Genomic DNA, 16,765 nt, shown 5'->3' with positions numbered 1-16,765 from the left:
GTGACTATTAGAAAAAAGAGTATCCTTAGTAGAGGGAACCATACTTTTGATATTTTATTCTCTATGTTGATGAAATGTTACCTTTTATAACGGCGTTTCCTTTTTATAGTTGAAGCTAGGGTCAGAACCCTCAATCTGAAGCTTCAGGGCTTGTTTAAGGCTTAATTCCGTCTCGGAGGAAGGATACCCTTCTAACACTTCCTGATGCCCCCTGTCTTGTACTGTCCGTGGGACCGACACCCTACCAAGAAAAACCTGGTTGCTCTGAAGATGGTAATTCGGATTGGTCATTATCCCATTTCTCTTCTTCTGCTCCCCACTTTGTTGATGAATAAGAAATTGCTGTTGAGATCGACCAATTTCTTGCTGAGTCGAAGGTACCATAATTTTGCACTGCGATTCTGCAGGCATTTGCTTAGGTGGTGCACTCGTCCCCGATTTGGTGGTAGGCCCTCTTTTATCGAACTGAGTCATCTCATATTCTAAAACCTTTGACTGTGAGGAGTTTTGTTTAGCTTTTTTCCCAGCTGCCCCAGATTTGCTGGAATTTTCTGATTTCCCCCCTTTGTTTGTTTTAGTCGACTTCAAACTGGGCTTTACCTGACTCCACTCAAATTCACTACTTGGTGAATTATGGCTCTGTCCCAAGGACTGCGTTGTGGAAGACGGGGAAACAATTGACTGTCGACTTCTACTGCGTGGCAACGAATGCTGCTGAATTTGTTCTGTAAAGGACAGGTTATGAAAGCTATCAATTGGCACTGTTTGAGCCGTTGCTGTAGATGAAGTAGTTCTCAAAGATGAATTTTTTGAGCTTTTCAGGGAATTGTTTGACAACGACGACTTCTGACGATCGACTGTAGAATCTGGAGATTCTGAAGGAGAACTGAATGCATGAGCTGGCCCATTAGGTAAACCACGCAACGAAGGCTGCATGTCCCCTCCACCAGTACTGCCAGAGCTATTTGATTTAATTGTTAATGACTGCATTTTTGAAGACACCGACTGCAGAGGTTTTTGCTCCATTGTATGCACAGGAGATGGGGAACAGCCATTCAAACTAGATGCACCATATTTTTCTAATAATTTAATTATTTGAGAATGTCCATTTTTGGCAGCAACACGCATAGCAGTGCGTCCAAATTGATCAGCATGGTTTGGATCAGCACCGTGCTCTAATAAAACCTGCACAACATCAATGTGCCCTTCCTGGGCTGCAATACAGAGAGCAGTTGCACCCTGATTACATGTGTGGTCAACTATGGCACCATGCTCGATCAGAAGCTGAACCACTTTTACGTGGCCCTGCCACGCTGCAGACTGCAAAGCAGATCGCTTTTCGTTATCTGCGGCATTGACGTCAGCATGGTAGGTTATCAGAACCTGTACCATTTCCAGGTGGCCTTGCCAGCAGGAAACGTGAAGTGCTGTCCTTCCTTCAGCATCACTTGCTTCTACATTTGCACCATTTTCTAGAAAATACTCAGCCATTGTAAGCTGGTTTTCTAAGGCCAAAATATAAAGCGTAGGCCTCCCATCAGCATCTTTGTAATTAACGTCAGCTCCATGGCTAAAAAGCAATTCAACAATGTCCCTATGCCCTTCTAATGCAGCAACACGCAGTGCATTTCTTCCATCGTAACCTCTCTGATCAATGTTGGATTTATTTTCCAATAGTATTTGAACACAATCATAATGACCCTCTTGCGAAGCTAATATGAAAGGTATTCGTCCATCGTTATCGATCTCGTTTGTTCTAGCACCTTGTTCAATAAGTGCTTCACATATTAACCTGTGACCTTCAAAAGCTGCCATATGCAAAGGTGTCCATCCAGCATCATCTCTGTGATTTTCATCTAACCCTCTGTCCAGTAGAGTGCGTACTACCTCAACATTTCCTTGGGCTGAAGCTATGCTGAGGACTGTCCTACCTTCACTATCGATGCTATCCACAGCTGCACCCCAAAACAAAAGCGTGTTTACAACGGAGGCATGGCCCATAGAAGCTGCCGCTAAGAGGGGTGTACGACCATTGTTATCTGTGTGGTCTACATCTGCTCCCCCTTCTAGAAGCAAGTCAACCACATCAACATGTCCTTCATAGGCAGCGACCAGCAGTGGAGTCATGCCATCTTTATCACAATGATCTACTTCAGCACCTCGATCAATTAAAAGACTAACAACTGATGCATGTCCTTTACTCGCAGGCACACAAAGTGCAGCTACAGAGAGCGCAGTCCTGCCATCAACATCCTCGTGATTCACTTCTGCTCCATGGTCCAGGAGGTGTTCCACAATTTCTCTATGGCCCATGTATGCTGCTGCTATCAGTGCAGTTCTACCTTCATTATCAGCTTTGTTGACTTCAGCACCATGTTGTAGCAAATTCAGTACAATATCCTCATGTCCTCCCCAAGCTGCTGCTCTCAAAGCTGTTCGGCTATCAGCATCCGCACAATCCACTTTTACACCCGCATAAAGTAGTGCAGAAACTACCTCGGTATGGCCACCCCAAGCAGCAGATCTTAATGCTGTCCAACCATCTTGATCAGTATGATTAATATTTGCACCACACCCAATCAAACAATTAACCACCTTGGTATGTCCTTGTCTAGCAGCTAGGGTAAGTGGTGTATGTCCATGGGCATCTTCAATCTCTAAATCTGCTCCCCTGGAGACAAGTAAATTCACTACATCAAGATTGCCACTGTATGCAGCATTAGCCAATAATGTTCTCCCATTTGAATCACACTGATTTACTGAAGCTCCATTATCTAATAATGTCCGAATGGAATCCTCTCTTTCCAAGGCTTGCCGGACAATGCACGACGTGCGATCATCTTCACTGTTAACGTGAGCACCAGCTTTAACCAACAGCTGTAGCACTTCTTGTTCCTTGGGTATTAAAGTAGACAGGGAATCTCTGACAGGTGTACCATTCCATATCATCCAGAGAGCTAACTCAGCTGTCTCTAATTGTAAGTTTGAATTAATTAAATGCAATGCAAATTCTTGTGCTTCCAATGGTGTTAAATTCTTGGCTTGACAGGTATAACTCATAGCCAACATTCTGTGTCCTTCTGCTGCATTACATAAATACTTCTGAGTGCAGTGTTTCACATCCAGAAGCCACTCTGCAAAACTATAATGGAACAGTATTTTAGTATTTCCTAGTCCATCAACAAGAAGTTTGGAGAGGACATCTAACTTACGTTGAAAGTCTTCCAAGGTTAATGACATATTTTTAGTCCATACTGCATGATATAATTCCGTTATGGTCAAAGGCCGGCAGGCTGCAAGAATCACATTCAAAATGGGCTGAACTTTTGCAAACTGTTTCCTTACAAAAAGTCTTTGACACAGCCAGAGATAGAGACCATTTAGAGTTCCTGGGATGTCACGAATCTCTCTTAACATAATAAAATTTTCTACAACTCCATCTAGAACTCGCTCTAGATAAAGAAAGCATCCGCTGCTTTTAATGTGCAGTTGATTTAACATCTCTGCAGTTTCTTTTGTGAGGTGTTGTCGCAAAGCTTCTTCTTGATCTAAACGATGAAGGATGTACTGTTGAACATCCTTAACAATGTATGCCTTCCGAAGGTCATCTAAGCTTATTTTTCGAAAACCTAAAGAGACAAAAGTAGATGTCATCAATTGAAAATGATTACAGAAGCTGCCATATATTTGAAGAGGATGTCCTCAATATATAATAAACCAATAAGCAAAGAAATCAATAATAAATCAATACTAATAAATTAATATCTATGAGTATATATATATATATATATTTTTTTAAGATTTATTTGAGAGAGAGAGCACGTGTGGGTGGGGGAAGGGCACAGGGAAAGAATCTTCAAGCAGGCTCCTCACTGAACACAGAACGCACCAGGGAGATTTGATCCCATGACCCATGAGATCATGACCTGAGCTGAAACTAACAGATGGCTGCTTAACTGAATGAGCCACCCAGGTGTCACAATATCTATGAGTACATAAATCAGTTCTCGCTTCCTTCCATAAAAACCACTAATGGAAGATAAAGTATTTCATTTTCTGATCTACAAAAGGAACTACTTCTTATTCTATTAGTAGCTCAGGGCTCCTCTCAACTTTAATGACAAGAGATACTAAACTCAACATTAGAAAGTCTTACATACATATCCATGAAAATACCTTAGTAAGATTTTCTGAACTCCCAAATGACTAAGGAAAAGAGGTTGCCAGAGATAATAATAACACTTGCTTATTTTTAAAGCTGATCATTTTCATAGTAAAAATTTATATATTTCCATCCATATACCTAAATGCATACTAGCCTTAATTATGGGACTGAATATTTATATCCAATTAAAGAGTATTACTTGTCACTGCCTCTGAATTACTATTATAAATACACTTTCATAAAGAATACACACAAAATGCTTTACAGTTTAAAAAATAAAGCTCTTCCAAATCTAAGTGTATAGTAATATGTACTTAGATTGAATAAATTATTATGTTCATCATTAATGATAGTTACCTGTACATTAAAACAGAACTGAGAATACCTGTTAATAATTTGATTATCTTAAGTTAACTTTACTAAAAATACTTTTTTTTAAATTGCAACTTCTAATCATTATATATGCAGTTCTCTTATTACGAATAAGAACAATTTAATACATTGTATACAAAGCACTTTAACACATTTTTATAAGGCTGAAAAATTCTCATCATTTTTAGGGGAATAAAAACAGGATTTACTGAAATGTTGGCCCATACTCTGTTGAACCACTTTTGTATTCTTACTGAAAATATTTCCCAGGGTATGCAACCTCTTAGGGCTACTGACAGTAGAATGACAGAGTGACAGGAGGTGTGCCAGGATTTATAACCTGTTGCTCATTGAAATTATTTATTATCCTGAAGAATCTTTGAGGGTAGGGACTAGGAAAATTAAACCTAAAAGTACAACAATAAGAAAGTCAAATAAATTCTGGCATATTGATACACTAGTAAATTACGTAGCCATTAAAATAGTTTTGTTTTTTTTTCAAAGATTTTATTATTTGAGAGAGAGAGCATGAGAGGAGAGAGGTCAGTGGGAGAAGCAGACTCCTTGCTGAGCAGGGAGCCCAATGTGGGACTCGATCCCGGGACTCCAGGATCATGACCTGAGCTGAAGGCAGTCGCTTAAACCAACTGAGCCACCCAGGCACCCCTAAAATAGTTATTAAAAAAAACAATACAGTGACACTAAAAGGCTTATAAATGTTAAACTTTATTAAAAAGCAGGAAATCAAATTGATAAGTATGATCTCAACTAGGTAGGATAACATACACAGAATTTAACACATAATGTTAAAGACTGGTTATTTAATACTTTATTCCTGAAAGATGTTAATATTTGAGTATCCTGTCATTTAAATCATTTTCTGTATGGAGCATGTATTATTTTATAACCAGATATAAATAACTATGTATGAAGATCTCCAAAAATACTTGAGGATTAATTTGTGCACAAAACAGTTTCAAATGGGCTATTTCCTTCAGTCCCATAACAGGTATCAATTGCCATTAGCCCACAGTAATATCCTCATAGTCAGTCAAGATTCTGCTTAAGGGCCAAAGTAATTTTCATTAAATTGACTCTAATCTGAAGCCATTAATAAAAATGCTACTGGTTAGTGTACTGAATACATCAGGAAAGAGAAAAATCTCTTCCCAACAATGTTAAATCCTCAGATATGAGTGGGTGAAACTTATTTAGATCCAGTAAAAATATTAATGTTCTTTCCCTAAGGTGATATACCTGCCAATTTTAATTCTGAATGCACTCATTTCAATTCAAAACCCATATATCGCAACTTAAAACAACAGTAAAAAGTAGAAAGAAATATGGAGGACATTGGCAAGGGAAACTGATAAAAATCTACGAAAAAAGTGAGTAAATGAAAAAATATGCTATGCTCATGGATGGAAAGAAAGCATATTTCGTATTTCAAACTTCTCTTACAAGTTTTAACTAAATTTAATATTTTTGTTTATATCATTAATAGTTATAATTTTAAAAAGTATGGCATTAAAGTCAGTCCAGAGGAATAAAAGTAAAAATACATAATTCAGAATAATAATATTGGTGACAATAAGGGCTGGGAAGTAAGTGTACAAAAAATAAAAAATATTAAACCAGTGTGGCATTTGCACAAAAATGCCAGGCAGTTTAGAAGATAAGACAGCTTAGAAATATATCAATAACACATCAATATACATACATGGCAGTAATTACACTTACCAGTAAACATTTTAGTAACAGCCTTACTCTGTTTTCGCGCAGAACACAGTAGCAATAGCCATGGTGGAAAGAACTCATGGTGACCAGCCAGAAGCTCTGCAACAGTTCCAGATAAGCTGGTAGACGTTTGTTCGCCTTCAGTGATATTACATCCTTCATCAACAGAATCAACAAGTAGATAGAGGCTTTGCTGGGGAGGCTTCATTCCCAAAAGAGGGAGGAGAACACATCTGTAAAACACATTTTGAACATTTTGAATGTTACTGGCTATGACATTTAGTTTCTCATTCAGACATTAGTAATACAGGTTAGAAATATGTGTTAAGAATAAATAAATTAAGTTTTAGATACAAATATTGTACAAGTTTCAGTCCCTTACTTTAAGAATACTAGTCCTAAATAGTTCATATTTTTAGTAACAACATTTTCCACAATAAAGTGTGTGAGTGAGGGAGTGTATGCGTGTATGTTGTGTGTATTAGTAATTCAGCATAATTAAGGAGGAAGTAGGAACTTTAGGAATCCACATTTCAATATTCCCATCCTGATTTTTTGAATCACCAATAAAAAGCTTGAATTGCTTATAACCAACTTCAAATGTGTTGCAAAAAACCCAACCAACCAACCAAACAAAAAAAAACCAACCAACTTTGGGGCTCACTTTAATAACAAGAAAACATCAAGTGTCCCATACAATTTAGAAATGTTTCATTACTATTTCTCTTACAAAATGACTGCAGCTATACTAGCTTGTCACGCACAAATTTTGTTTTAATGATGGTACAAAGATAAATTCCTATAATCTAGGTCCCATTTGATGTATGTTCACCTTTCAGTGTTAAAGAACAAATTATTACATTTAATTCCACAGAACAATGCATTTCCTACTCATAATGTACACTGCAGTTGAATAGTTGAATATAATTTTTATAACTGAAAGAATGCTCATTTATTTTCAACAAATATTTAAGCATGTCATGTGCTGAAAATGGCACTGAAAGGGACATAATCCATTTAGGTATGAATACCAAAAATTTACAGATAATCCTTTCTACAACTCTCTTCTTAAACTTTCAATCCCATAGGAACCAAGATCTAATTAGTCACTATGTCCTACCAGTATTTCTTTATAAAAATCTCTCAAACCCACCTCAGTCTCTAACATCACCACCTTACTCCACACTAACTTCTCTCTCACCCGGACCACCATAATCACCAGTATGTTCTGTATGTTACATGTCTCCAACCACTTCCCCAGAGTTCCTACTGCAGCCAGAGCAACCTTACAATACTACTCCAGCCACACTAGCCTTCTTTCAATGACTTTTATTAGATACAATTACACAAGGACCTTTTCATTTTTTTATTTTTAAGGATTTTGGTCAGAGAGAGAGAGAGAGAGTGCACACAAGCATTGGGAGAAGCATGCTCTCTGATGAGCAAGGACCTCAAGGTGGGACTCCATCCCAGGATGCTAGATCATGAGTTGAGCCAAAGCTTAACTGAATGAGACACTTAGGTGACCACACAAGGACGTTTTCTTTTGCAGTTTTCTCTGCCTGAAATGTGCTTCTTTTCTAATGTAATTAACTCCTCCTTAATCTCCAATTGTAAGCCTGAGAGTCACTTTTCCAAGACTAATCCTTATGCTTTCAGAGTATTAAATATTTCTTTCATAACACTATCAAATTTGCAATGTTAGACAAATTTAATGTCAATAATCCTTATTTCTTCCTTTACACTCAAAGCATCAAGAAAACAGGGGCCATGTCAGTTTTGCTCCTGAGTGTATCCAGGGACTCAGCATAGTGCTGTGACCATAACAGATCCTAAATAAAGACTTGACATTGTTGTAGTCTAGAATGGAAAAGAAATAACTTCAATGCATTGTGCTCAGTGCTATGATAAAAAGCAGTGACATTGCTAATGTGACTGATAAACGACCAACTCAAGGGAAGTAGAAAGGAAAGGTAGAGGATGTCAAAGAAATATTCAAGTATTAGGTGCTCAGATGAATGTTTTGAAGAAACAATTATAATTCTCCAGGAATTGTAATACATTTATAATAAATTTTGCAATAAATTATAATTAGGAGGAAGAAGGGCAATACTGCCGGAAGGAATACGCTAAATTTGGGAAAATTTACTGTACCTTATGTATATATTTCCTCTATTATAAGAACACAGAAGGTTGATGAATAACAGGTACTACAGTAATATATATGCCATAGTATATAACATACTATAGTATTGTACCATAATCACTGCCACTTGAGAAATAACAGTGCTATAGAAGTACATAGTGGGCCAACTTACCTTATTTTTGATAGGTATGGGGGGGGCGGGGTGGAGAGCTCAGGGAAACCAAAAAAAAGAACCTTAGTCAGGAGAAAGAGCCAGGGTGAGGACAACACACAGGACCAAAAAAAAAAAATCTAGTTGTGGCAACCTCACCTTTCAAAGTCGTGAAGAAGAGAAAGACCACCGAACAGAGTATGGAAGAAAAGTTAGGAAAATGCATAAATACTGGGTTTTATAAATTAATTATGAAATTTGGACTATGACCTAAGGATTCTAAGAAGCCACTGAAGTATTTTAAGCAAGAAATTGATACGTTTATATTTGTATTTATAAAGATAACTGGCTATATTTGAAGGAAAGCCTGAAGAAGGGTAAGTCTATAAGGGAAGTGAGATGGGAGGCCACTGCTTGTTAAAAAAAAAAAAAAAAAAAAAAAAGCAGGGGGGGGCACCACTGCTAATTTTAATTCAGTGTTTTACATACTTTAGGTACTATACATAGCCATTAAGTCATTCAATTCTCACATTAACTCTTTGAGATGAGTACTATTATAATATCCATTTCCAGATGAGGAAATCAAGGTACATGAGATAAGTCATCTGTCCAAAGTTAAAAGAAGGGATTCAAGCCTAAGCTCGGACTCCAGAACCCACACAAGGATGGACCATTAATCCTGGTTTGCCTGGGACTGTCCAAGTTTTAAGCAATGATTTGAGAAACTAGCTGTACACTTCCTCCCCACCCCCAACTCCAGGGCAAACTGGTAGTTGGTCACCCGGGTTTATACTCTAAACTGCTAGGATCTACTAATTATAATTATATTAAACAAATACTATGAGGATTTGAGGGAAATCTGGTGGGTGAAACTGATAGGATTTGATGATTATTTCATTGCTTTTGCTTACTCATTGTTTGCCCTTCTTTTCCTAGTTTCTTACAATAGAAACTGAAATAACTGTTTCATACTTTTCTTCTAATATAATCCTTTAATACTACGAAGTCCCTTAAGTATTTTCCATATCATCTGGTTCAAAATAATTTCCCTTTGATTCCTCCTTGAATTATAGGTTATTTAGAAGTAAGCTGTATGGCTTTCAAATATGTGGGGATTTCCCAGGATTTTTATGTTATTGTGTTACCATTATTATTTAATTCAACTGTGATCAGATAACATACTTTGTATAACCTGCATACCCTTAAATTTATTAAGATTTGTTTTGTGGCCCAGATTATATCTATCTTACTAAATGCTGTATGGACACTTGAAAAGAATGTGTACTCTGTTGTTGTTGGGTAGACTGTTCTACAAATGTCAATTAGGTCAATTTGGTGATAGTATTGTTCAATTGTTCTTACTGATCTGCTGTTTATTTGCACTATCAGTTACTGAAAGGGGAGTGTTAAAATATCAGAAGATATGTGTGGATCTGTCCATGTCTTATTGCAACTGTATTAGTTTTTGGCATTCTGCAGTTGTGTTATTAGTAATAAACAACCATGACTGTTATACCCTTTAGAAATTGGCTCCTTTATCATTATGAAATGATCCTCTCTGACCCCTGGTAGTATTCTTTTCTTCAAAATTTACATCACCTGATATTAATGTAAGCTTTATCTTCTGATTAGGGTTAGCACAGTATATATCTCCTCACTCTTTTTCATTTAAGCTACATGACTCTTTGTACACAAAGTATACTATAGGTAACATATAATTAGATCTTACATTTTTTCACTAAGCAAACTGCCATTTAATTATGATTTAACATTTACATTTAATATGATTATTGATATGGTTTGGTCTAAGTCTACCATGTTCTTGTACATACCATTCTGTAATGTATAAGCACATCTGTAACATATATTATGAGGATTTCAGTTGGTAGGGTAAGGGGCATACCTGTGTATATTTCATTAGTAATTGACAAAACACTCTCCTTAAAAATTACATAAATATATATTCCCAACAGCTATGTAAGAGTTCCTGTTTATTTCTTACAGATACATAAAAAAATGGCATTATTGTAGTTTTAATTTACATTTTGCTTATCATGAGGCCAATCACACTTACAAATGCCTAGGAGTTATATATCTTTTCTTAAAGCCGTGTCTTTATATCTGTTTGGCCATTTTACAAAAGACTGCCAATTTTTCCCTTTTGGGGACTCCTTAGTATTAAGAAAATACATTTGTTGCTAAATTTTTTCATTATTTTTCCTTTTGACTTTTTAATGTCTTTTTTTTTTTTTGACATGCAGTTTCTTTTCTTGTTTTTATACAGATAATAATATATCAGAGTCTTTTTTTCTTTTATGATTCCTGAGTTTTACATCACATTTCTGGGAGGGCCTTCCCAACTTAAAGCTTAAAAAAACATTTTCTCATGCTTTCTTAAAAAGCTTTAAACATTTTTTTTTCTTTTTAATCAAATTAATTCTGACATAAGATGTGACCTAGGATTCCAATTTTGTTTTCCACATGGCCCCACAGATATCCCAAAACTATTTATGAAATTATTTCTCCTATTGATCTGAAATATCTCTTTTCACAGAATAAACCTTCATATATATATGTTTCATTTCATTCCATTGTCTTACCATCTTTTCTCTGAGAACTTTTTTTTTTTAAGATTTTATTTATTGTTCAAAGAGAGAACAAGGGAGAGCACAAGCAGGGGGAATGGCAGGCAGAGGCAGAGGGAAAAAGCAGGCTTTGCTCCAAAAAAGAAGCCTGATGTAGGACTCAGTCCCAACCTGAGGCCAAGGCAGACGCTTAAAAGTGACTAAGCAACCCAGGCATCCCTCTCCAAGCACTTTTATTTCTGCTTCATGCAACTGTTTAAACTTAGGCAATTGCTTATCAATTATATTTTCATTTAAGGCTATATGTTTGGCCATAGATTTCTTTTGTTCCATGGCAACACTTTTCTGGTGAGTGTGTCTTGTGCTCTGCTTCTCAGATTCCTTCCTCTTTTGTTCTTGAGATATACTTTTATATATTTGTGACAGCTCTTCTTCAGTAAGGTAGTTCTCTCTGGACCAGCAACTGCAGGTTAGTATCCAGTGTCCAGGCTTGTAAGAATTCTCCTTATGACTCAGAGTTACAGACATGAAAAATTTCTTTGAGCTTCTACTTCTCCCCAGCCAATTAAGATCAGAAGCTGTGGGGATACACATAAAGCAGGGTTTCTCACCACAACCCTTTCTTGAACTACCCCCAAATGACTGACTCATTCTTCCCAGCCCTCTTTGTTCTTCCTTTCTGCCTAACTCAGTCCAGGGGAACTTCTAGCATAAGTCTATAACCTGTCTCCATGTTTCCAAATAAGTGTCTTTATATACTCTTGATGATAATCAGGGTATGCATTTATTTTAAAGCATAAATCCTCTGCCAGTTTTGTCTCCATCTCAATTTAATACCAGCATCCACATTATTAATGTGGATTAAAACTCTCACAGTTTTAATTTTTTCCTTTTGTACTATTTTCCATGCCTTACTCAGTCATATTATAACTGGAAGTCAATCTATGGCTTTAAAAATGTTGAGCTATTTTTTTCCAGCCCTAACCCCACCCTAAACTCAAAAAGTAAAAATCCCCCAAACTATCTGCTCTCTATCTTCTGTGTGAATGCCCCATAGGCACCTCAAATTTAATATGTTTAAAGAAGTGATCTGAAGGAGGCACCTGCACCCCACTATTTATAGCAGCAATGTCCACAATAGCCAAAACATGGAAAGAGCCCAGATGTCCATTAACAGATGAATGGGTAAAGAAGATATGGTACATACATAAAGAAGACACACACACACACACACACACACAATGGAATACTATTCAGCCATCAAAAAAATGAACTCTTGCCATTTGCAATGACATGGATTAACTAGAGGGTATTATGCTAAGCGAAGTAAGTCAATCAGAGAAAGACAATTAACATATGATCTCAGCCAAATAAGGTTCTTCCTCATCTGCCTTTCCCATGTATGTCACTTAATGTATCTCAGCATCCCCTAGTTTCTTTTTTCTTTTTTTTAAAAGATTTTATTTATTTATTGGAGAGAGAAAGAGAGAATGTGCAAATGAGAGTGGATAAGCACAGGGAGCACACTCCCTGCTCAGCAGGAGACCAGTGTGGGACTCAATCTCAGGTCTCTGGAATTGTGCCTGAGCTAAAGGCACAAACTTAAACCAAGTTAAGCCAAAGTCCTTACGCCAAAATCTCGAGTGTCATTCCTGAGTCCTCCCTTTTGCTGCAGTCACAATGCTTTCCTTTTAGTTCTAGCACCAAACATGTATTTTTGTTTTTTTGTTTATTTGTTTGTTTTTGTTTTTTTAGGCCAATGCACTCGGTATTCCCTCTGCCTAGAAAGTTCCCCCATATAGAATTTCTTATTCTTTATGTTTCAACACAAATTTGTTTCTGAAAGACATGTTCCTTGATCACCATGTCTTACCAAGACTTCATCATCACTTATTGTTATTATTCTAAACACTCCATCTCAACTGTTTTCTTTTCTTTTTTTTTAAGATTTTATTTATTTATTTGACAGATAGAGATCACAAGTAGGCTGAGAGGCAGGCAGAGAGAGAGGAGGAAGCAGGCTCCCTGCTGAGCAGAGAGCCCGATGCGGGACTCGATCCCAGGACCCTGAGATCATGACCTGAGCCGAAGGCAGAAGCTTTAACCCACTGAGCCACCCAGGCGCCCCTCAACTGTTTTCTTATTGTCAAATTAATTTCTTGCATTATTTGTGTAATGTTGTTGTAAGGCTGAAATGAAGCTCTTCCACATCTATCCCTCCTCCCCTAGACTTGGCTGTACTTGGCTGTCTCCTCCTACCACACTAGCTACTCTTCACATCTTCTTAACCTTTCAACATGGAACTATGTCAATATTCAGATCTTGGATCTTCTCTTTATTTATGTTCACTTTTTACATTAGTTTATTAATGTCCTTAAGTAGCATCTATATTCCACTGAAATTTACATATATAGCTAGCATCTCTTTTCTGAATCTAGACTTGTGAATCTAACTACTGACTCAACTTCTCTGCTTAGGTGTCTAATGTTAAACTTAAGACCTCTAACCCTCATCTTGTACTTCCCTTAGTCTTCTCTGTTTCATTAAAGAGCAATCCCGTCCTCCCAGTTTCTCAGGCCAAAAGTTTTAGAATCCTCCTTTGTTTAGGAACCCTCTTCGTTTTCCTCATACTCCACATCCAACGTGCCTTCAGATCAATCTTTAAAATAATCAAAATAGGACAATTCTCACTACTTCCAACACTTTACCCAATTCCAAGCACCACTGCCTCTAACCTTCATTCCTACACTAGCCAGGTACTGATTTCCTTGTTTTCACCTTCACCAAACCAGTTCTCAACGAAGTAGCCAACATGATCCCTTAAAATCTTAAACCAGACGATGTTACTACTCTGTTGAAAAGACCTGATGTTTTGCAAACTACTGAAAGTAAAAGTAAATGTCCTTACAACAGCCTTGAAGTCCATACATTGTATGGATCCTGTTCTCTACTGGTCTCCTACACATACCCCCTTGCTTACTCTGTTCTAGCCACACAGGCTCCCTTATTTTTCTTGGATTATATTAAACCAGGTTCCATGCACCTCAGGACTTTGCACTTGATATTTCCTCAGTCTGTAATGTTCTTGTCAGAAGCTTCCTTCACAATGCCCTAATCTCCCCTATGTAAAATAGCAATCTTTCTCCCACAATCTCCCAGTACATCACTACTATTCTCTTTACTCTAGTCTGATTTTCCACACAACATTTACTGTCAATTGATATGCTATACAGTATCTTATTAATATTTTTTTTTTCTACCAACCACCCACTCCAACCCAAAAAATGTAAGCTCAATAAACATGGATGACATTTTCACTTTTACTAATATATCCCAGTATTAAGAATGGCATCTGGTGCATTCCTAGTATCCAATATATAATTGTTAAGTGAATGAATGAATAGAACCAAGTAAAAGTGAGAACTCAAAAAATACATACATACATGTGTATATCTCATACTGGTACTATTACAGGCTAATATTGAAAGACATGCCACCCAACAAATGCCAGTAAAACAATCAAGAATTTTTAAATATTATGACCTAAAAAAGGTAAGATATAAAGGAAATAATAAAAAATATTCATTTTTTTTTACATTTCAAAACAAAATTTTACAAACAAAATGGCAAGTCACAGGATCAAAGATATTAAAAATAAAAAGATACTTTACGTTCACTTTCCGAAACATAAAGAACTATGAGAATACAGTGTCAATGACCGAAAGAGTAATGGAAACTCAAATACACAACACTGTAAGAGGATAAACTGATACAATTTTAAAGCGTAGTTTGGTGCTATCTCACAGAATTGAAGATGAATATACATACCTTATGATCCCAAATTTCACTTCTAACTAAGCAATTTGGAGTCACCTTTCACTACTTCATTTCTAGTATATATCCCCAAGAGGGAATGTTCTGAGAACCACAGTTTTGTGAAAATTTAAAAGCTCAATATATCTTTTGGGAGGCAGGGATTGGGGATGGGGGTGAGTGAGAGCACACCCATGCATGTGAGTCCGGTGAGGAGAAAGGGAAAGGGAGAGAAAGAATCTTAAGCAGGCTCCACATTCAAGCACAGAGCCCAATGTGGGGCTTGATTCTATGACCCAGAAAGATTATGACCCTAGCAAAAATCAAGAGATATTTAACCGACTGAGCCACCCAGGTGCCCCATAAAAAGCTGAGTACACCTTAAAGGAATATCAACATCACAACAACAAATGAATTACAGCATAAAGACTGGAATTATATACTGTATAGTAGTTAAATGAATCATGCAGAACCACAAATAACAACATAGATAACAGAAAAACAAAAGTTATACAAAAAATATTGCAGCATACTGCCAACAACACAATGCCATTTATATAGAAGAGTGGTTTTGAAAGTGTGGTCTGAGGATCCCTAAGGGATTACTATACCTTAGAACCTTTCAGGGTAAGAATAAAACTAAGATGTGATTTGCCTTTTCACTCTAGATCACTCTGAAGGATACAGTGGAGTTTTCCAGAGGCTGCATTCAAAAGCAGATGTGGTAATCCAACTGTCTTTTATTAAGCCTAAAATTAGAAAGAGTTGCAAAAAATGTAAAACAATACTCTTAAGTATGTGGTTTCGGGTTTGGTTTTCTTTTCGCTTCTTTTTTTTTTGGTCCTTGACAATATATATTCTTTCACTGAAATGTCACTTATGTTAATATGTGATGAATTTATTATTAAATATTTATTAGCAAATATTTTTAAAATTCATCAGTTTAAATTTCAAATACAACAAATACTGATATATAATGCACATAAACAAAGGTTCTTTGAGGTCCTTAATAATTTTTAAGAATGCAAAGAAAACCTAAAATAAAAAAATTTTGAGAACTGTTGATATGGAATCAAAAATGTATAAAACTTGATCATACAACTAGTATGTGAATATACATATATATCTCCCTATGTAGTCAAACTGCATATAAGTTAGTCAAACTACAAAGATATAGAAAGTAAATCCATAAGAGGGATCATCTTATGGGGTGTGAGATCAAAATTAGTAAGGGATACCTGAGAAGGCTTCAAATGTGGATTATTTTTTTCTTTAAAACAAAACAGAAAACTCAGACTTCAAGCAAATATGGTAAAATAGGTAGGTAGAGGCATATTTGTTTTCCTATTTTATTTACTTTCTTGTATAACTGAAAAATTTCAGGGGTAGGAACAATCTATCATTTTCTCCACAAATTCTTTTTCTGCAGCCATTTCTTGTACTTGGTGTCATTAATTTTTATGTTTCAATTCCTGTGAAGCCCATGGTTTGCAAGCTGCTTCTCTCCCTAAATTAGCACTTAATAAACATAGTAACTGAGACTTAAGCTACAAAAAGTTTTTTTTTCTCCTAACGAATATGAATTTTAAATGATAATCTCATAAAGATTTATAAAAATGAAACTATGAAACACAGATGAAACTATGGGTTTACAGGAGAGGCAAAAGGTGGCCTCATGATTCACATCATGTAACATCAGTCTGATGATGTTAAAGAGTCTTTCATTTTATAAAAACTAATTTCAACATGCATTTTAAGAGACTACAAATAAAATAAAAAAATACTGGTTCAAATGG

General features: G+C 36.3%; 1 protein-coding gene across 2 annotated transcripts in view; it reads right to left on the bottom strand.

Moving 5' to 3' along the window:
• Positions 1–16,765, bottom strand: part of ANKRD50 (ankyrin repeat domain containing 50) — a 37,896-nt gene that overhangs the window by 7,421 nt on the left and 13,710 nt on the right. For both annotated transcript variants that reach the window (XM_045997499.1, XM_045997498.1), the window contains exons 3-4: positions 6,278–6,507; positions 82–3,629 (exon numbers count right to left, since the gene is read on the bottom strand). In XM_045997499.1, coding sequence (XP_045853455.1) covers positions 85–3,629; positions 6,278–6,507 — 3,775 coding nt within the window. In that variant the 3' untranslated portion in view covers positions 82–84. The remainder of the gene's footprint in view (positions 1–81; positions 3,630–6,277; positions 6,508–16,765) is intronic.

Source organism: Meles meles, chromosome 2, assembly GCF_922984935.1.
Source record: "Meles meles chromosome 2, mMelMel3.1 paternal haplotype, whole genome shotgun sequence".
NCBI lineage: Eukaryota > Metazoa > Chordata > Mammalia > Carnivora > Mustelidae > Meles > Meles meles.
The sequence above is the reverse complement of the archived record's forward strand: the minus strand, read 5'-3'. Positions and strand labels throughout refer to the sequence as shown.